The 23,122-nt window shown below is 27.7% G+C and overlaps 3 protein-coding genes across 3 annotated transcripts; 2 read left to right on the plus strand and 1 right to left on the minus strand.

Annotated features, from left to right (window-relative positions):
• The first annotated feature begins 1,051 nt into the window (after window positions 1–1,051).
• LOC113870035 (protein TRANSPARENT TESTA 16) lies at window positions 1,052–4,141 on the plus strand. Its single transcript, XM_027506631.1, has 6 exons — window positions 1,052–1,239; window positions 2,091–2,160; window positions 2,314–2,478; window positions 3,592–3,633; window positions 3,750–3,791; window positions 3,929–4,141. The coding sequence occupies exons 1-6, from the start codon at window positions 1,052–1,054 to the stop codon at window positions 4,139–4,141; spliced, it is 720 nt and encodes a 239-aa protein (XP_027362432.1).
• Window positions 4,142–7,560: 3,419 nt separating this feature from the next.
• Window positions 7,561–8,371, minus strand: LOC113869718. The gene is given in 2 exon segments (XM_027506175.1): window positions 7,561–7,705; window positions 7,707–8,371. Coding segments are annotated over 2 exon segments (687 nt in total). The 5' UTR covers window positions 8,367–8,371; the 3' UTR covers window positions 7,561–7,678.
• An 11,229-nt stretch (window positions 8,372–19,600) lies between these two features.
• LOC113870036 (WAT1-related protein At3g30340-like) lies at window positions 19,601–22,221 on the plus strand. The gene is made up of 6 exons (XM_027506632.1): window positions 19,601–19,791; window positions 20,180–20,236; window positions 20,316–20,432; window positions 20,925–21,324; window positions 21,766–21,917; window positions 21,987–22,221. The coding sequence occupies exons 1-6, from the start codon at window positions 19,601–19,603 to the stop codon at window positions 22,219–22,221; spliced, it is 1,152 nt and encodes a 383-aa protein (XP_027362433.1).
• The last annotated feature ends 901 nt before the right edge of the window (window positions 22,222–23,122 follow it).

A 23,122-nucleotide genomic window follows, 5' to 3' on the forward strand; every position in this document is an offset into this window, starting at 1 on the left:
GAGATGACTCTAGAAGCCTTGCCTTTCCAGAATATTACATGAAATGCCCTTCATGCGACGCTCATTTGTGTTGATTTTCTCATTCCATTCATATACTCATAAATAAAAACAACAATAATATTCTTATGTTTTATATACAATGCTTTTACCTCTCTTTTTTTGTAAATTATCACATCACATTATTTGTTGTATTTTTTTCTATTTTTATCTAATTTTCTTTTCACCGGTTCACTCCAAAAATAAAACGCGTACAATTAACGTTGTTCAAATAAAACGCATTTGTTATGATAAAAAAAAATGCATTCAATTCATCTTTGGCGTGGACCTGCATGGCACATTGGCGTCAGCCACCGCGTTTATCACTAAAGGGAAATGACGCTGATACCCTTTCTCCCTCTCTCCATTTTCATGCCAAGTGCAAAAAGGCATTGTGGTAGTTTCGGACTTGAACATAGGCTTCAGAAATAGCCTTTATATATTTCATGGTATTAATAGCTAGCTAGTGTGTTATATATCGAAGTTCACACATAGCAGTTTCTCAAGCTCGATCTCACTCTACAAGGAAAGAACGTTATCTGAGGTATCAAATTGTTGAACTACACATCTTCTCCCTTCCTCTTCCACCCCCTCTCTCTCTCCCCCCTTCTTATGAACATTTTCTTTATGGCGTCTCCTTTTAAATCACTCACTTTACAAGCTATGCCCTAATCAAGAAACTTCTGTGTTTTCAATTATATATATATATATTTCTTTTCTAGCCACAAATTATACATTTTTCTCCAAAACCAATATCTGCAGTTTACTTAATTACTAGTAGTTAATTATTAGTAAGTAATAGCTATAGAAGCCACCATTTATTTTTATGATTTTTTACTGGTTGAAATTGGAAGCTTTCAGCACTCAAAATATATATCCAAGAAGAAAAAAGTGTCTGTGTGTGGGTATACAATTATACATATATATAATTTTTGCGTTTTAATTTGTTTCTTTATGTGGTAATATACATAGGGAGGGACAAAGGCTAGAAGGAACTTAAGGTAGGGTTTGTGAAATGGGACGTGGAAAGATTGAGATAAAGAGGATCCAGAACACCACCACAAGGCAAGTCACCTTCTCCAAAAGAAGAACTGGCCTCATCAAGAAGACACATGAACTTTCTGTGCTTTGTGATGCACAGATCGGCCTCATCATCTTCTCCAGCACAGGGAAGATGTTCCAGTACTGCACCGAACCCTTAAGGTACCTTCACCTTCCTTTCATTTCTCAGATCCCTTGCTTGTAAACTTTGATTTGTCATTTAAAATGTTATGGGTTCCTATACTTCTTTCAGTCTTCCAAAATGCTCGGTGTTAATTAGTTTTTAAGAAGCTGATTGATTTCTCTCCTCAAATGCGTGCTAATTCTAGGGTGTGTGCATATGAGAGAGAATTTATTGATACAAGTGATGTGTGTGTAAGATATGATTGGGAGGGAGGTTTTAGGTCTATATCGATCTTTTTCATTCTCAAACGTAAGGTTGACCCACTTGAGTGCCTTGGACTTTGAGGACAGTTTGATGTTCAATTCTGACAAAGTGATAACAGATCTGATCAGTTCAAGCTATGATTTGTTTTCTCAGGTGGCATGTGGTGGGTTATAGATTTCATTTTCAACCACATATATATGTTTGTGATTATATAGTGTACTCTAAACTCTTAAAAGGAACCAACTTTTCATGTCTGAACCGTTTATTTTTTTTCTCGCCCGAGCTTAATATTTATGAAATCAAATAAAGTTATCTCTTTGCCTGCATCGATTCTGTGCAATTGACCTACAATTAATACTTTAACATTCCCATGTTAGATCTGATAAGCTTCTTAAGTAGATCATTCAACGTGTCAGACCAAAACTGAGGTACATTATATGTAGTATTTAACTAGGGTATTTAGAGATTTTCACCCCGGAACCAAAATGTTATACTGAAACTATTTTGTTTTGTTTTATTTTCCCAAGATATGAAGTTAATTACATATATAATTAAGCTTTTGCATATATTGTGGGTTTTATTAATGTATTAAATAATTAACGTGAAAACTTTAATTTCGCATCAGGATGGAGCAGATAATAGAAAAGTACCAGAGATCAACAGGAACTCGCATAATGGAACGTGATCACCCCCGGGTACAGGTTCATGTGTTAAATTTTCGTTAATATTGTGATGAATTAATTGGATCTATCTAGCTAGCTTGCATGAATTAAGTTATATATACAATACCCATATATTAGTTATTAATAATTGAAGTAAATTCCTTGCATTGCTCAAATATTTTGTAGGAAGAATTATTCCATGACATAGCAATGCTGAGGCAAGAAACTCTCCGTCTTGAATTGGGAATTCAACGCTATCTTGGAGAGGACATGGGCTGTTTACAATATGAAGAGTTGACTAAACTTGAACAAGAATTAGAGAACTCTGTGGCAAAAGTTCGAAACCGTCAGGTAAGTGCTAATTCCATACTTGTTCCTTCTTCTAATTAATCGAGCGTAGTAATATATATAAAACATGAAAGTGATAATGGACATTTTATCTCAATGTTTAACGAAAATAATACATTCATGATTAATGTTAAATTCAGAAAAATCAATTATTTCATTAAAATATCAAATTGATCATTGTTTGCTCATAGCCTTCCTTAATTAACTACCGTCGCCAAATGTAGTTTCTATTCTCTATGTGTTCCTCTGTTACAAATCCAATTTCTATACCTTATATATAAAGCATTCACTGATTTAATATGCTTATATCTATAAAGCATTTTGCATGGGTATTATATGAGACTGAAATCTTCTATTATCATTTTCTGTTTCTCGTTTCTTCAATTAAAAGATAAAAAGTTATTATAAAAGGAAATAACATTTTTCTCTTATTTGTTTTTTTTAATTTATCGATGTGTTATCTTTAATTAGAGGAATAGAAAAGGAGGGCATGTAATTTGAGTTCAATAATAAATATTCATGTTCTGGTCATTTTTAAATCTTATACACAACATGGTTTTTTTGTTTTTGTTTTTGTTTTTTTTTTTTTTTGTAATGCATAGATTCCCCTACCCTACAATTTAAGTTAGAATGAAAAACGTTAAATTATATTTATTTTAACGTTTCATATGTCACGCATAAATTGTGCTGTTTAGAGAAAAGGATTGTAAGAGTGATTTTCAGTCATACTTATGGAATGTTTTTGAATCCTACTTATTGAAGGTTAAAACTTGGAAGAAAAAAAAGGGTAAATATTGTTTTCATCCCAACTCAGCTTATTTGTTTCAAGATGTACTTTTGAGAGTTAAAATAACTAAAACATTGAGGATATTATATAATTCGTAAGAATTTTACTACAAATATCTTAAGGGTATTTAATTAAGTAAATAAAAAATATATGAAAAATGACAACAAAATATATTAAAAATTATGATAAAAAAAAATACTTGTAACTTTTTTATTTTTTGTTATGAATCCGTAACTTAAACTTATTAACATTCTCCTATTTGTAAGTTACCTAATTACTTTTATGATTCCATCATTATCACTAATTATTTGACATGGCTTTCCGGGCAGAATGAGCTCTTGCAACAGCAAATGGAGAATCTGCGAAGGAAGGTCACATATATAATAACTACATATATTTCGAATACACACACAACACACAAACCCCACCAATTATTTTGAATAGCATCAAACATCATCCATAATTATTCTGTCTTCTTGTAATTTAGGAAAGGATCATGGAAGAGGAAAACAACAATTTGTCCAATTGGGTAAGAGTATGTATAAAACATTTATTAAGTGTCGTTTGGGGATATTTTTGGATTTTTTCGTATATTAAAAACTAGCCATAATATTCCAGCTTAATATATATAGATGATATATTTTGTATTTGTTAACACTTGCCAAGATTCAGGAGCACCGAGCAGTGTTGGAGTTTCAGAAGGCTACAGTGGAAGCAAACAAACCAGTGCAAGTAATGGATCACTTCCCATTCTTTGAAGAGCAACCTGCTGGTAGCATCCTTCAACTTGCTTCCCCTGTGCTTCCACACCTTCATCCATATCTTCAGCTGGCACAGCCCCACAACCATAACAATGGTATTAATTCAACTATATCTTAATTGCCAATGCTCTCAATTTCTTATCACATTTCTTTTTATAGATTTGCATGCATATATATAGATATTCCGTTGAAGAAAGTTTCAAGACATTGATTTTTTTTTTTTCTTGGCTAATGAGGAGTATGTAGTTTCTTCAAGATTCTAAGCAATTTTAATATTTAGGATAAAGTAACTCACGTACGTAAAGTTCAATCAATGTGCATAAAGTTGATCCATATATGTGGACCAAAAATTTAGTTGATTCGTACATACGAGTGTGTGTCTTCTAGTGAGTATCTGTACCATTTTTTCACAATCTAATTTTATTCCTCTTTTTAGCTTCTTTTTTTTTTTTCATGCATCATATATATCTATCACTTTCTCTTCTTTTCTTATCAATGATGTCCCCGGAAGGCATAAAAGAAATACCATTCGAATAAGCTCAAATAATAGTAAAATACAATTACAAAAATATTTCCTTTCCCTTAGAATTCACGAGAGCATTGCAGATTAAAATTAACTTGTCAATTAAATTTTCTAATTATTAATTTTATACTAATTATCAATCTTCAATGATGTGTCTATGGAATCGGGATGACTTGCAGAGCAATAGATGAAGTTTTCTTCAGTGAATTAGGTGACTTGATGTTATCAACGCAGATTTCCGGCCATTTTCCTGTGGAATATCATACTGCAATATATATATATATATAAAGTTGACAATAATAAGTTGCTTTTCAGTTGTTTTAAATCTATTATGTACATCAAATTTCAGGTGTGTTGGACAACGAACCGTATGCTTTTATGGGTATGATCCAAAAGAGATAGTGGATTATTACTTCTACTAGATACCTATTCACTGTTAATCTTAGTTATATTCCATGTATATCTTACCTATTCTCATGGAAATTTAGTATCTTACTTATTAACTGACCACATACATGTGTGAGTAGATATATAGCCAGTAGGTCTCTTGTAGAAGCGTGCATGTATATAACTATTAAAAATACGTCAATCATTCTTTAAGAAGATGATTTATGTATATCATCAAAGATATTCAGTAAAACGTACGTACGTAAAGTCACCAACAAAACATATAGTTAAATTTGTTTTTTATTTCGATACAGGACAATTTTATGTGCTATTTTAGGTATTTTTAATATTTTTTTTCAGTTAAAATTAGAGTTTCAGTTTAGTAAAACTTAATAACATTAAATGTGAGCTTTTTGTTAAGATATTGAAACTACTAATTGAAGTTTCGTCATTTAATAAAATGGTGCGAATTAAGGAAAAAATGTCATCAAGGAAGGATAATTTTTCAGCAATGGTAATCAAACCCGTTGACAACCTTAGAATGTTACTTTACAAAAAGGTTGTGGGTGAAAGACACAATTATTAGGTGTAATTTTTGTTTCGGGAGTTTTCAAGACTAGAGTAATTAGAAATATAAAGGTAGAAGATATTCCTTCTACTTCAATTCAATAAATTTATCTTATCTTAAAAATAAATAAATATGTGTGACTTTAACGTTCCCTTTCTTCTCTTCTGTTAGTTTCACTTAAAGCTAATTTTGTAATTTCTCCCATGTTATACGTGGGTTGTTGAAATAAATTTTATTCAATATATTAATAATAAAATATTAATTGATATAAATAATTAACATTTTCATTTGATTATTTATTTATACTATATACTATGAGCATATAAATCAAATAGTAAAAGTTACTTTAATTTAATCTGCTTTCTCGAGTTGGAGTTCTACCTATACTTCGAAGTATTTTATGTTGAAGCATATCAAATATGTTATAATAGGTGGAGTTTATCCAAGTTAACTACTGTATCTTTTTACTTTGGATTTTAATCTCATGTTCTAATCCTTTTATCTTAAGACATCATTTCAAATGGTCAAAGGTATACAATTTAAAATAGTATAATAAGAAATGATAATTTCGAATAGCATAGATAATAATAATAATAATAATAATATGAAAATCAAAGTATTTGTAAAATCTTTATGCATTCACATTAGAATATACCATAATATAACCTATTTAGCTAAATTTACAAAGAAAATCAGTTTAAAATTCGTAGTTAATAATATTTAGACACTACCGGGAATTTACTAACAAATGTTATTTTAGTTTAACATGTATTTTGATTTTGAGTCTCAAGAAACATAAATATATTAAATTATTATAGATCCCTGTATCAATGCTGGCTCAAATACACTGGGAGCAATGGTAAGCTCTGTAAAAAACCAACAACTTTGGACTAATACATGTGGCGTGTGGCACGTTTTCTGTCATGTTTCCTCTTTTTCTCATTTTTTTAACTTATTGAAACAGAGACATGTAATTTTTTCGTACTTATTTCATACCATTTTTTTGGTACTAAACAGCAACATTTGTAATTAAATGACAGTGATTCATACACCTAACGCCTTACAATTTGGATTGATTGTAATGTTTAGCATATTTGGGTAATTTTCTCTATGACAATAAAAATTTCTCTGATTTTTTTTCACTTCCTTCACCCCCAATAAAATGGGAGAAGGATTGCAAGCTATAGCTAGTGTTTTACAACAAAACTAAGCTATTAAAAAGGAAATTCGGTGTGATTTTGATAATTGTAGTTTTGAATTGAACTTAATACCCATCCCAACTTCTCTACCACATAAATTTGACAGAATGCTTCAAAAGTAGCAAAACAAAATATACGAAGGGGACTAAAAATGGGAATGGATCATTTAACTGAACGTTATGTAATTATTGAGCAGCACATCTAACTTGTTAGCCTAACCAATTGGAACATAAGTATAATTTCTTTATTTAATTATATGATCCTTGACGAACTTAGGTGAGAACTTACCCTTTAAAATTTTGATTGTGGCTCTCCAATCTCTGCATCCTAACTCTACCTGGTGCATGATGTCATACTAATTTGTACACTATTTTGAATTAAAAGTAGAACATAATTAATTTGAAAACTGCAAGATAGACAGAATGAAAAAAGAAATGTCTTCTCACTTTAAAGTAGCAAATTGGAGCAAGTCTGTCAGTACTGTTTGTGCGTGAAATTCAAGTTATATACTTTTTTTTCCTTTCAATTAAACGTAAAATTAAGAAAAATAAAGATTGAATTTTAAGAGCCATCTTAAAACAACTAAGTTAAGAAAAAAAGAATAGGCATAATTCGCAGAGGATTGCAATATCATGTTATGTAACAGCTTCTGGTTCACAACAAAACTAAGCTATTGATTTCCAAAACACATTATGTTTTTTCTTCATATTGTTTGAAATGATGTTGATACCCATCTCAATTTTTCTGCAACACAAGCCATTGAGTAAATTTGGCTGGTTGCCTCTTTGAGGGCATGAAGGAAAATCAAAAGAAATATGCCTCCAAAAGCAGCAACTCTCAACATTAATCTTTCTGGTGGTGAGTAAACTGTGAGGTAAACGCAATCAAAGGTTATTAAGATCCAGCTAAACCTTTCCATCAAGGCTTTGATGGACAACAATTTCCCTGCATTTTCTCCAGAGATTTTGCATATAATCCTCAAACAGAGAACCCCCACAACAAAAAATGTGGTCATTGACCAACCCCTATACCTCACTAGTTTCCCTCCAACAACCAAAGCCTCTTTCCTGCATACACAAGATGCACACTCACCTGAAAGTGTTGAAGACATGAGTGCATCAAAACCTGTGTAATAAGGCAACACAACAGAATCCAGATATAAGCTTGCATGCAAAATGCCAGACACTGTTGATGCAACAAAAAAAGTGTACTTAAAGTCCTTATCAGCTCCATTGTCAAAGGACAATGCAGAAATGAGAACCAGGAGAAGAATTGCAGGACCAGTGCAAGAGAGTGGAAATATTGTGTTAATTTGAGGACCCTTTGCAAATGCTAAGATTATAAGTGGGAGGGATATAGGACCAGAGGGTAAAAGGAATCTTTTTGATTGACCCCAAAAGATTCTTCCTCTTCCTGAATTCATATCCATCATCACTATGACAAGAGTCCCAAAATAAGAAGCTGTTGTGAATAGAAGAACCAAGATATCAACAGCAAGTGGGTAATTTGGAGGATATGTTTTGTCACAGAAATAATGGTAAGGACAATTGATTGTATCCAAGGTTTCCTCCACTTGCCAACTGATGCATTTGAAGAATGTGGCATGAATTTCTTCTTGGTCCCATCCAGGTTGGAATGTTGGGTATTCTGGGAGCCAGAGCCACATATTATTCATCATATGGTTCTATAGGCTAATTAAATTTTGATCATATAAATAAGAACCTAATGGATATTTTTGTTGTTGGTTGGGGTATTCAACTTCAAGTTGAACTGGATGAAGAAAGACCAACTAATCAATTCTATTTTTCCACTGTAGATAATAAATTTGGTAGCATTAAAACAACCTTGTGGCTTCATTTATTTTCTTTAAGAATGCAATACTGAGTAGTTGAATGCAAGCAAATTTTGTAAGGATGTTGTTGAATTCTTAAGTGAAGAAATGGGTGTTAAGATCAAGGCAACGTGACTCCAAAGGGAAAGAGATCGATGCAGTTTGGTGAGTGATGAGCATTGATTGATTGTGTGATGGGTTGCCAAACTGATAGTATCAGCTATGTACAAACAAAAATTGGTATACCAACAGTACCTCTTATAGAGCCTCACAGAATTCGTACTTGATAATTATGTTTTCTTTATTCTCTGTTGTATCAGACAAATTAGAGACCCCTCAACTGCACAGGTTAATCAAATTCAGTATTTTTACTCATATCAGGGAATTGTATATTATTATTGCTGTATACTATTAAAAGTTATTAAATAATATTAAATATTATGAATATATTAATTTTTAATTAAAAGTTATTATATATATTTTTTCATCGCGTAATTAACGTTAAACATATGTTAAAAAATTGTATTATTATTATCAACTCGGTTTTCAACTGGCTTGTCAATTAATGCATTCATCTTCTTCACGAAAACTAGCCTAAGATTTTGTAATCTTAACTTTTATGGGTGAAATTGAAGTATTTAAAATTATAATTCTTTTATTTATATAATTATATTATATACAATAACAAGTTAGCTACAGTAAATTTTTATTCAAAATTATAATATTTAATAATATTAATACATTAAATTATATTAAATTTTGTTGTTTTAATAAGATTTTAGTATATATAAATTTTTATCCACTTTAATGTCATATAAATTAATTCTTTTAAAAAATTATTATAAAAGAAAATATTTAATATTAGTTACTTTTTAACCTATACAATATTATATTACATATAGTAAAAATTTATATGTAATTTTTTTTATCAAAAATTATAAAACTTAAATAAAATAAATACATATTAATGTTATTAAATGCTATTTTAATAAAAATTTACTATTTATTATTCTATTTTGTTAATCTCAATCTTTAAAATTGAGTCTAAGCATTTAAAAATAGTAAATATTAATTAAAAAACAAAAGCATTTCTAATAAAAATATATTGAAAATAAAAAAAATTGTGAATAATAAATATTTTTATTGATAATACTTTTATATTTTTTATATAATAAATATTTTTCAATAAAAATTTATTATTTTTGGATAGATGAATTTAACATTGAAATGTAGTAAGTTTTTTTATTAAAAATATAAAAGTATAATAAATATTTTTCTAATAAAAATTAGATAGAAACATTCTTTCTAATAAGATTAAACTTCTAAAGTGAGGCGTGTAAAGTGAAAAAAAAAATATGAGACCTTATATTTTATTAATTGAAATTCATGAATTTTACAAAAACAATTAACTATAAATTAATAATAGATAAAAAAAAATTTACTTTTTAAATTTACATATCTTTTTACTTTAGTTAAATTATTATTTTTAATGTATTTTAATTATTAATTGAAATTTATTAAAAATTATAAAATTATAGCTGAGATTAAATTAAGAGTAAATTTGTATAAATTTTAATTACTTTAATTAATAGTACAAAAATATTTTTAAATTATACTATTAATACTTCTCGTATACATGAATTTTTAAATCTAAATCCGTAATTATTAATATTTACAATGAATATTTTATTCTTAAGAGTAAGTGGATTCGAATTCAAGTGACCTAACAAAAACTTTTCATAAACTCTTATACGTCCTATTACTACGGGTAATATTTTATAGAGGGTTAAATATATATATATCTTGTATAGTAACTTTAAAATGAGTTTTTATACATGTGTGGGTAATATTTTATAGAAAGCTTAATTATATTTTCTTTTATCTTTTATAATATTTATAAAATTAGTTCGTGTGTGGTAATATTTTATAGAGAGTTTAATTATACTTTTTATTTTTATAAAATTAATATTTTTAAAAATTAGTCTTCTTTAAAATTATGTTATTAATATTTAATTATTGACATTTTAAAAATGTTTAGAATTAGTTTTTACCAACTAAATTTTATTAAATGATGATTTGGTAAATTGGAAAAATGCATCGTTATTTTTTATATTTTATTTTGTAATAAATAACCTTTGAAAAAAATTACTAAAATACAGTTTTTTTAAAAGAATTATGAAAATGAGATTTTATCAAAAATTAATTATAATTTTAAATTTAAATTAGTACATATAGTATATAAAGTAATTAATTTGTTATTTTAAATTTAATTATTGTTAAATATAATTTTTTTCATATTATATCACATTACAACTCAATAAAAGTATTAAAGTTTTATCCTTAAAAAATAATATTTTGTTTTAGAATTTAATCACTCTAATTTAGAAATATTTGAAATTAATGTCTAGCGTCAACAACTGTTGTATTTAGATTGATGAATTAGACAACTTATCGTTACCAAAGCCATATTGTAGACGAGATGAGATTAAAGCTGCAATGGAGGACGGGGTTCTCACAGCCGATATTGCTACGGTGAAATTCTCGTTCGGAAAAATGTAGGAGACGCTGGTAGGGGTGTCGGCGGTGACGTTGAGCTTAGGAACGCGGAAGGAGCTGAAGTGGAACTCCGGGAGGGAGGGGTCGTAGAGGATGTAGAAGAGGCCAGAGGCAATGGCGACGCCGAGGATGAGGATAATGACGCAGCAGGTACAGCCGTATGTCGGCGGAATGATGGTGGGAGGACGGGTGTTCGCGGCCGGGTTGTACGTGGCAACTGCGTTGGTTGATATGTATGTGAAGTTTGGAGTTGTGCGTAGTGCAAAGAAGGTATTTGATGAAATGTCTATGAGAAGCAGCGTTCATGGATTGTTGTTATTGCTGGCTGCATATGCAAGGTGTGGAAAAATGAGTGAAGCTCAGAAAAATGAGATTCCCCATATAGAAGGGGACCCTCGAAACGTTGCATAGCCTCGCTTGTTCCTTTCAACACTCCAAAATTTGGGCTACAAAGAAAAGTAATATGCCACGATAGAAGAAGAGGAAAGATCAAACAAGTTAAGAGAAATAAGAAAACTTTATTCAAGGACTAGTTTCTGAAACATGAGATTTGAAAATTTTAAAAGTTCTAACCGACAATTTTTTAAAATATTAAAAATTTATAAAAAGTAAATAATTACCACTCATGATTTAAAAAAAAAAATCGCTGGTGATAATTTTTTTTAAAATTTATAAAAAAATTTAGTCAAAAATTATTAATGAATTTTTTTATAAAGTCTCGTATTTTTGTAATTTTTTTAACATTTTTGGATAAATCTTTATCATTAAAAATATGTTAAAGTCGTTATGTGAGAAGGATTAAAATGTAAAAAACAAAATTCATACAAAGACTAAAATATAAATGTTAACTATAAGGACTAATTTGTTAATAAATATTAACTACAAAGACCAAATATGCATTTAAATTAAAAGTAGAAAAATTATGATTTTTTTAAAAAAAATGAGTTACCGAATAAAAAAATCATAAATTTTTTTAAAAAAATTAAAAGTTATATTCTTAAATTATATTTTGTGTAATTTTATATCTTAAACATATTAAATTTTCTCTTGAGAAGAAAGTTTTATTTAAATATTCTATAAAATGTAGACTAATTTATTATAAAAAATATACAAACTCAAATTTTAACGCGCGAGATAAAGAATTAATTTTGATTTATGATAAGAATAAAGAAATTTTAAATGTTAAATATACAAATTTAAATTTAAACGTAACAATAAATTAATTTTGATTTAATCGAAAACTCACATAAAAAGAAATTTTAAATTTTAAATTCATGATTTATATACATACTTTGAAGAATGGTTTATAAACCACTTTTTAAGTGACATCTACTTAGATAGTAATACTTATTAGAGTGATTTAAATTGCTTTCTAATATTTTTATTATTATATTAAATACAACTGGCTAAACCAATGATAAAAAGGGTACAAGGGCACAACAAAGAAGGAATGTGACAACAAAAATGAAGGCAAAATAAATGAAGATAGAAGAAGTTGTAACATCCCTAATTTTATATTCAATTTGTATAGTAAAATATGACAAAATAAAAGAAATAAAGTGAATTTATTTTAAAACTAGTATGAAAATGTGATAAATTAAAACTTTCTTGTAAATAAATCCTTTCACAAAACTATACAAAAAAAATAGAAATAACAAATTATAAACTATACTTTAATAATTAAATTTATACTAAAAGATGTGACATCTCTATTCTTTTTATTCATAAATTTCAATGAAAATTAATTAAAATAGATAATATTTTAAATGAATTATAAAATATTCATATTGATTTAAATCTTAAAATAATAGAAGTTATCAATATCTTAAGACTTTACTGATAGATCTCATTTATAACATAGAATATATATTTTTAATTTAAATTTAATATTAAAAATACAATTGAGAGAATTAACTGTTAAATATCACAAATATAATTCAAATCATTATTTACAGTAAATTTTATTATTAAGTGTTTAAATTTGACATAAAATTATTTACATATCAAAATCAATTTCTAACTAAGACTTAATCAAAATTATTACAACCTTGATACAATTTAAATCCTAACAAAACAGATTCTTCCTTACAATACCATTAAGAATATGATCTTAAAACATATCATCCTTCACTTTAATTTCTGAACAATGGTTGTAAGGGTGAGTATTCATCGCCACAATAAATTCTTTATTTTATGAATAAAACAGTAAAATAGAAATATTCTTAAATATAATACATCAAAATAATACTAGTTTGCATATTATATTAATGAACTTACAATATATCAACCATTCTAACAAGCATGTCACTAATATTTTAAAACATACACTAAAACCATATCATTTCATATATTCTTACATGGATCAACATGTCATAATATGTGCGTTATAATCATATTAATCGATATATTACAATACATGTATTATATCTACACCCGTCGATGTATTAAAATGTCTGTATTATAATCACACCAATCAATATATTATGACTCGTGTGCAATAATCACACATCTCACAATTTAACAATCATTGTCCCTAGGATCTCTTGAGGTCTTTCACAAGTATAGATAGTCGCTGATTAGTTCATCCCTCAGCAAAAGTATAGTCAGGAAATGATTGTGAGATTATGTGATGCATTTGCAATCAATAGATTGTATACACACAAGCGAATGTCATTCACCACCCTACATTTCTCATAAACTTTCACAATCAATTCTATATTTTATACTCCTAGTATATCTCTATAACTATCTATACACATTTTAGTCAATTTTTCATGATACACATTTTCTTAGTAATTATCAAATATATTTCCATTTCATCACTTTTCTAATAATAGTACAAATTTCTAATATTTTTCTTTCTCATCATAATACAATTTCACCATGCTAGGTCATTCAAATACTTTAAACAAATAACCATAATCTTTACTCATATTTCCAAAATAAAAGAGAGTACATAATCACACACGGCAATAATCTTTCTATCGTATGCAATCAATTTCACATCATAAAAATCAATATAATGTGTTGAAGGTGAAATACATTGTCGGAGATCACACTCTATTAGTCTTAAATAAAATCTTCTATCGTAAAGTTTAGCATCATTCACACCACACATATTATTCAAAATAAGAATTTATAATATTAACTGTACATACAAAATGATCAATAGTAATATCGTAGAAACTTCTTAAAACAAGTTTTATTCATGACTTTTTACTATGAAATTTTGTTTATGTAGTTCTGAAACAAATAATAGGTTTTCATACTTAAAAGTTCATTTTTAACATAGTAGTTTTAGGTAAATATTAGAGCTTTACTATCTGAAATAAGAAAAATTTGAGTTTTTAAGCTAAAAATATGTAAATAGGAGTTAGAGTTTGGGATCAACTCTACTTATTTAGAAATGGGTCTCTCACGACTAAAGAAATGAGAGCTGGTGTCTTTAAGACCAAAATCTCTTTAGGGTTCAGAGAGAAGTGCAACATTTTGAAGGAGATGTTGTACAAAAATCAAGTTTCTTCTAAATATTATGAAATAGAGTATTTTTAAGAAAGGAAAAAAATAAAGAAATAAAAGTGAGATTAAAATATTGACCTCTAAGGGATTTACTTGGGCTCAAGAGAAAAGAACATTAGAGCTTAGATTTGGAAGAGATTCAGGGTTCAAGGGAGTTTTCTTTGAGGAAGGGAAGTGAGAGAATAGAGAAAGAAGTGTGAGAAGGGTTTCTTGGCTTTCAATATAAGTTTTAGAATGAAAATCTCTTAAACATCCTTCAAAACTCTTGAATTCTCGTTTGAGTGAGAAAACTAAACAAAAATTACTATTCTTTTGGTGATATTTTTGTTTGAACGAGGATATTTTCACTTAAGTGAAGATATTTTCACTTAAGCGAAGATATTTTCACTCAAGCAAAAATACGACAGAGAGTTACTCATTTTTGTCATGAATTTTCATTCAAACAACAAATTTCTCGCTTGAGCGAGAGCATAGATAAGAAAATTTGATCCATTCTCGCTTAAACTAAAAGGAATATTCTCTTAAGTTAAAAGAAATATTTTTTTTATTAGAAAATTCTTCTATTTTAAAAACAAGAAAAATGTAGATAAAAATTAGAGTGTTACAAAAGTGGTGTGGCAAAAAAGACATTAAAAATTTAAAGAATTCTCACAAAAAGAAAAAAGTCCACAAATAAAGGTAACACTATAACTAAAAAGAGTTTCGAAATTAAGATCTTTCTAGTGTCTTCCCATTTATTCTTTGGGAGGAGGTGGAGGATCCAAATTCAAAGAATTACGGTCGTTCATTATTCTAATTAAAATATTGAATAGATATGATTAACTGAAACTTTATGAAAAATAATTAATTAGTATTTTGAAAGTTAGATAGAAGTAGTAGGCTTTCAAATACAAAATAGTTAATAATAATTTTAAAAAGTAAAAAAAAGTAATACTAATAAATAAATAATTATAATTTTAGGAATTTAAGCTTGAATTGAGTTTCTAATAAATGAAATAACACATAAAAGGTATAAAAAGAGGAATGTTGTTATTTCCCTTTCAAGATCCAACATTATAGGTCTACTTGGTAACATATTCACACCCAATCTGAGTATTTTATTTAATTTATATCTAACGGTCAATGAAGTAATAAATTATAACCTATTAAATATAAATTAAATAAAAGACTCAAATTGACTGTAACAGTTTTTAGATTTATATTAGTGTGAAAAGATTTTATCCCTATATATATATATATATATATATATATATATATATATATATATATATATATATACACTTAACTTTTATGAGTAATTTCAAGCAATACTAATAAATTTTTATTAAAACATATTTATTATTTTTTTTATAATTTTAATATAATAAATGTGTTCCTTTCAATAAAAAAATATATATATTTGAGATGATTACACAAGTATACTTATTTTCAATTCTTATTTGTTTTTTAATTAGTTTTATTATTTAAATATTAAATAATTAATATCACATAATTATTTTAATCATTTTCTTTTCATGTTTATATATCTTAAAAAATATTTCAGAATTAAAAAGAAAAAGATTACAAAAGTCACCTCACTTTAGCTAAATAATGAGTTCTTTTTTATTCTCTCTGCTTTTGCTTTCATTAGCTAGTGTGCTTATTTGCAATATTCTTTCTTCTTTAGAAGCATTATAATATTATATGTGACTATCTATGAGGCATATAGTCATTGATTATATATCTTAAACTTTCATTAAATTAGATAAAAACAATTATGGGAGGAGAAAGTCTAAAATTTAAATCAAAGATAAAATTAACAAAAAAAAAGAATTTTTTTTAACAATTAACTTTTTATCTTTTCCATTTTTTAATCAAATAAAAGGGAGTATATTATTATCCTTATTTTCTTTTGTCTATGTTTTCTTTCTTGTAATCAATCCATGCAAACTTAAAAGGTTATATACGAGAATAACTATTTACATTTACTAGATTTTATTTACTCTTCATCTTTACAATAGTTGAAGCACTTTTGAGCGAAAGATTCTTTTTCCATAAGCTTTTCGTCAAAATCAAAAGGCAATAAGAAAGCAACAAAGCTAGTTAGTATTCCTTTCACATATGCATAAGATAATCATTTAAGTACGTCCTGAAAGAAAAAAAGAAAAAGAAAGAAAAAAGGGTCATATTAAGTGAAGGAGTGAAATTAACTAGGGTAACAAAAAGAACTAGTTGATATTCCATTTATATATGTGTAAATAAATAAGTATAAAAAACAATAATTTTTTCTCAACGAAAAACTCACTTTTATGTTTTGTTTCGTAGAACGAAGAATTGCGTTTAAATATTAAATCATCAAACTTTTGGTTTAATGGTCATGTACTTCAATAAATATATCACAAATTTAATTCCTCTAATTTGAGAAAAAAGGAATAGCGTTATAGGAAGCTGAATAAAAAAAAATTATGGAGCAAATATTATTGTTTAGATTTTTAAATACTTTAAATCCATTTTTTCTTTCTTTCATAAATTTTTAATATATTTTTATATAATAAAATTAATCTTATAATTTTTTGAAAAACTAAAAATTAAATAATTTATGAATGTAATTTTGATGCATCATCAGTCAATTAAAATATATAATATAAATTTTAAAATAATTATTACAAAATTTAATAGTTTTTACTGATGTGATAATTTGTGCTCAAGTAAAAGTATAAAAATATTTATACTGTTAATATATTTCAATTAATTTCATATTTTATTAATTAAAGATATTTTTAAAAAGTTACCAATAAAAATTTTAAGTTATTATAAATATAAACACATTTACGAATATGCGAATATTGTGAAAATTAAAATTAATATTTTCTAACAAAAGTCGTGTACTTTTAATTCCTTAACCCATTAGCCCTTAGATCACCGGCTAACATTAGTTAAAATTTTAGCTGTGTGAGTTTAGTCATTTGTAATGTCTATATTCTTAAATAATATAATTATAGAATATACTTAAGAGGATTGTAAGTCATGTTTTAAATAGTAATATTTTAAATAAGACAAATAATAAAAATATTATAAACAATAATTTTTTATTAAAAGAGATAATATTTAATGTTATTAAAATATTAAATTTAATATTTGTAATAAAATTTTATCATTATATAATGTTTAGACATACAATAAAAAATTATTTAAAAATTCATTCTTAGAATGGTAATTAAACCTCACACAGCTACGGCAAAAAGGGGAGAGTGGCAATGGCGATCAGCACTTGCATGAAGGCATGTTGGTACCAGCTTCGCTCCTTTAATGGCCAAATTTGACATCTTGTTCGTCCATGTAATAAAATGACTAAATAATTAACTACGTAGTCGACCAAGCAATTCAGGAGCTTTGATTCTAAAGAAATGGAGACATTGTCATATCTGTCAGTGCTTTCTAACGATGCTTGCAGCCACTTGCACAATTATAATGCACTACTCATCGCGAAAGGGTAAGAAGATAGTGCTTTCTGAGACTTGAAGTGAATTAAGCTGAGTCATATTTATTAGGACTCGAGTCAAGAGAGGCTAATTCTAATCTCAATTGATAATAATTAAAAGCAAAAAAAATGAGATGCTTGGCAATTTATTCCACAGATCCACCCGACAGAAAATCTCAGTGATATAAAGTGAAAAGGAACCAATGAGTAAAATATTAAAACTTGATCCTAAAAGTATTGATGTGAATGTGATGCTACTTTGCATGTATATGGCTACACATGCAAATGGATCCTTGCTGTCCAGTTTTCAATTGCATGGTTTGCGATTAATTAAGAATCCCTGGTTTTCAATTTTGAACATTCTTTTTACTTTATTTTAACATTAAAACATTAATTGAAGGGATGATAATTTTGTAGCTTAAACTTTTAACAAAATACTAGTTTCGATAAACATATCGGTTTAGAATTAAAAATAAATAAATAAATATACCAGTGAATTATATATAGAGAGAAAATGATGATTCAATTATTTGTGTGTGGATAAGGATAAAATGATATCTCTAACAGTTTTTTATTTTTTATCAACAGTGATTATAAAAATTTATACAATTTTTATAATAGGACAACGACGTATTAATTAGTATTTAAATTGAGTGAATTTTTACAGACATACTATAATTAGTAAGAATTTTAAATTAGACGTTTGAATTAATATAATTTTTTTTAATGAAATGTTATTTTACTAAGTTTATGGGATGGCGTATTCATTGTAGACTTTAATTCTTGTTCTCCTCGTTCCTTTAAATAAGGATGGGTATTAAATATAAAATCATTCATGTGCTTAGATAGAAGAGGTTCATTTAGATTTTCATGAAGCAATTATAAATAACTTCATCTCTCACTCTAAGAGACTGTTTTCTTTTTCAAAAACAGTGTAATTTAAACCTTTTTTTAAAAGAAAAAATGCGATTTATCTTTTAAAAAAATTAGGTGTGTCTGCCATGCACGTATTCAAACATTTCGTACCACGTAATATTGCAATAATTGGTTCATGATATAGTATATCTTAGTATGACAAAGTGTAGATCGTCCATATTTTCTTAATAAAAGAAATAGCCTTTTGGTTCAAAAGAAGAAGCTAGGTTTGTGCATTATCTTTATTTGAAGCCCAAAAGACTCATTTGGGGAGGGGAGTGTGTTAAACTATTCATTTAAGGGTAGACGTGAAATGGTCATGATTTAGAGATCTGATTAATATTAACAAATAAACATGTTCCCAAGTTTGGAAAGGTGAGGTCAATCAATGTGACGTTAAAGAATATCGTATGCTATGTCGTAATTTCCCACCAAAGAAATAAAAATAAAGAAAAATGGAATGGAATAATATATCGTGATATTTAATATTTTTCCCCCTTTCTTTGGGGGGACTCAATTCCTCTCTATATATTGATGAAGATATCAAGCATGGTAGCATTCTTCCACAACTCAACAAACAACAAAGTATAATTAGGAGAAAAAGAAAAGAAAAGAAATCATGACTTCGTTGAATTTCAGTGGTCTGTGGAAGCCAATTTTTGTGATGATTATAGTCAATTTAGCTCTGGCTTTTGTCAACATATTACTGAAGAAGGTTCTTAACGAAGGAATGGACTACTTGACAATCCTAACATATCGACAGGCAATTTCAGCCATATTCTTGGCTCCTATTGCTTGCTTCTATGAAAGGTACCATCTACTTAACTGATTTGCTTTCTAATTTATGTGCCTTTGCATATGCTTATCATTTAAAAATAGCCTCCTTTTTAACCAGAAGTTGTTTTTGTCCAGTTTAGATCATTTTTTAAATAAGTATTTAGTTTCTAATTTACTAATAAAGTTTATAAGTTCACAAGTTCTTGTAAAAAATTAAATAATAAAACTACTGGAAAAGTTAAGGTGCATGAACGATTTTTAATCAATGCAAGAAATTTTTATTTTATCTCTTTATTTTATTTTATTATGATTTGATTATTAAAACTTTATCTAAACTTTCTCTAATAACAAAATTTCATTTTAGTACTTATATAATGTCCAAAAGATGTTACAAGATGATTTATTTTATCTTATTTTACAGGAAAAGGAAGCTGGAGGGTCGCATAATATGTCTCCTTTTCCTAAGTGCTCTTGTGGGGTAGGATCTCTCGTAACCAACTATACACACAGCTAGCTGTATATTAAATTTTATTTTAATTATAATCAATGTATTTCAGGGTAACACTCACTCAATACCTCTATCTCACTGGACTTGAATATACATCTGCCACATTCTCATGTGCATTCCTTAACATGGTACCTGTATTCACGTTCATTATGGCGGTTCCATTGGGGTAAGTCAAACAAAAGAATAGTCGTCATGTTACTTTATTGTGAAATGTAATTAGTTTAACACACTAGGTAGGGTGTTCTTGCTGATACTGTAAATTTAATATTCATAACATTGGAATGCTTTATTTGATAGGCAGATATTTAAATTAGTACCTTTAGGAAACACTTATAATTGAAATATTTAAAAATGAATATTTGTTTGATAATTATGTAAAATAAGATAATTAAAGTATACTTATAATCTTATGAGGTATAATAGAGAGAGACAAATATTTAAACTCAATAACTATATCTTAATTTTATTTATTTGTGAGTAATAAAATTGAAATAGCTAAAAAAATATAAAAGGATGAAAAGTAAAAAACCAAGTTATAATTTTAACAAATTAGAAAGCTAAAAAATGTCTTGTGACAATTTGAATGAAAAAATTTAAATAATATTATAGATTATTAAACCCACAATAACTACGACCATTTTTGTCTTAAAAATGAAAGGATAGAGAAGGTGAATATGAAAAGCATGAGTGCTAAGGCAAAGGTCTTGGGAACCATTGTGTGTATTGGTGGAGCTTTGTTGTTGATCCTTTATAAGGGAATGCCCTTAATAAATGAACAACCTCGGCACATTGCAGACAAGGCATCGACAGCATCAGCCTCCAAGTTAAAGAAATGGATTATAGGTTCAGTGCTTCTAACTGCAGGATGCCTCTTGTGGTCTTCCTGGTTTCTTATACAAGCAAGGATTAGCAAAAAGTATCCGTGCCAATACTCTAGCACAGCCATTTTGTCATTTTTTGCTGCCATTCAATCAGCAATATTAACTTTGGTCATCGATAGAAACCATACCAAATGGATTCTCAAAGGAAAGATAGAGATAATGACTGTTGTATATGCTGTAAGTATATTTTTTACATGCTTTAATATATTTTTATTTCTTAAAATGTATCATACTTTTATTTCAATATAATTTTATTTTATTTTAGTTTCTATATTTTCGAAAATTGTCAATTTTTAATATGATTTAAAAAAAATGTAATATATGACAATATTGGAGTTGACCACATAATCATTTAATATCAATTAGAAACAAAACCAATAATTTTGTAAAATATAGAGACTAAATAAAATAATAATAATAATAATTTTGTAAAGTCTGAAATCACATATTTAATCCTTCTTTAAAATAGAATTCATCATTCAGAAATGTTTTTGGGATAATATGTGAAAGTTTCTTTTCTAATTACTATATTCAAATATGAATATCTATTAGCAAGCTTTTTTGCAAGATCCATGAAACCTGAATTATCCTTACAAAATTTGCTGCGTGTGGAGCTAGGGGCTGGTGGGATCTGGCTTGTGCTATGTGGCAATGTCATGGTGTGTCAAACAAAGGGGTCCAGTTTTCACTTCAGCATTTACCCCTCTTCTGCAGATGTTTGTGGCCGTACTTGATTTCTCTATATTGCAGGAGGAAATTTATCTGGGAAGGTTGGTTTCACTTGTCACTTTTTTTCTCCACATTTTTCCATTGCGTTGATCCCTATGTGCAATAATCAGTGTTGCAGGATCAGTATTGGTTATTTCTGGCACTTATATTCTCTTATGGGGTAAAAGTAAAGAGGGAGAACAATGTTCCGTGAAGGATACTCAAGAAAATCAAGAAGACGAAGAATGTGGGAATAATTTTGAGAGCACTTCAAATGAGCCCTCTAAGCCGCCTAATGGGGAGCAAGGGTTCTCTGAATTACAAGTGAAACAATTAGCTGTTACAGTAATGACTAAAAGTCGATAAAATTTTCAAGACTTTCATATATAAGAAATTATCAACAAATTTAGCTTCCAAGCGGTACATGCCAATTCCTTACATAAGAAGTTTTCATATACACATTAATGTAATGTAGTAATTGATTTGCATGTGTAATGCATAGAATTTCCAACTTCATGGTGAGAGATGATACAACTTCCACTTACTAATATCAGGACTACCAGAATCAAGAAAAGCACTCGCAATTAGTCCTCTTAATTTTTAAATCATTCAAATTAAATCTTTTATCTTAAAATTTCATTCAATAATTAACAAAAATATAATAAAAGCTTAACATATTGTTGATCTTTTAAATTAAAGAAATGTATGGAATATTTAAATAAAAATTAAATGTGTTAACAATAACGAAAGTTTTTTTTGTATTACTTATATATATATATATATATATATATATATATATATATATATATATGCAAATGTATAAAAATTAAATATATATCACTTTTCTGCTATATTTCTATAAATTATTAGACAAATTTTGTAGTGAAAAAGTTTATTTGAACAACTAAAACTACAAAAATTAAGTGCAATCAATTAAACTAAGAAAACTAAAATGATTCATAGACTAAAATACACAAACTATAAATTATGACTACGTTCAGTATGTAACAACATTCGAGACAGAAAATACGTTTACGTAACGGCCTCTGTGTACGTCGTGAGCAACAAACAAAACAACAGAGATTCAGTGGTAAACACAAGCAGAGGGATACCTTCGTACGAAAACGCTATATTATTATCCTACAATGGTTTGCAGCCAGTTCCACACCATTGATATTTTGCTGGAAATGTCCCTTTGTATGGGATTGATGATGAAATATTACTGAGGTCAACTAACTAACTAACAAAATTAAGTGGATTACAAACA

Source organism: Abrus precatorius, unplaced genomic scaffold (assembly GCF_003935025.1).
Source record: "Abrus precatorius isolate BTA unplaced genomic scaffold, Abrus_2018 Scaffold6, whole genome shotgun sequence".
NCBI lineage: Eukaryota > Viridiplantae > Streptophyta > Magnoliopsida > Fabales > Fabaceae > Abrus > Abrus precatorius.

Coding starts and splice junctions, on each gene's coding strand:
- LOC113870035 (XM_027506631.1), top strand. CDS start 1,052: ATGGGACGTGGAAAGATTGAGATAAAGAGGATCCAGAACACCACCACA. Junction 1,240..2,090: donor TACTGCACCGAACCCTTAAG/GTACCTTCACCT, acceptor ATTTCGCATCAG/GATGGAGCAGATAATAGAAA. Junction 3,634..3,749: donor TGGAGAATCTGCGAAGGAAG/GTCACATATATA, acceptor CTTGTAATTTAG/GAAAGGATCATGGAAGAGGA.
- LOC113870036 (XM_027506632.1), top strand. CDS start 19,601: ATGACTTCGTTGAATTTCAGTGGTCTGTGGAAGCCAATTTTTGTGATG. Junction 20,237..20,315: donor TTCCTAAGTGCTCTTGTGGG/GTAGGATCTCTC, acceptor AATGTATTTCAG/GGTAACACTCACTCAATACC. Junction 20,433..20,924: donor ATTATGGCGGTTCCATTGGG/GTAAGTCAAACA, acceptor TAAAAATGAAAG/GATAGAGAAGGTGAATATGA.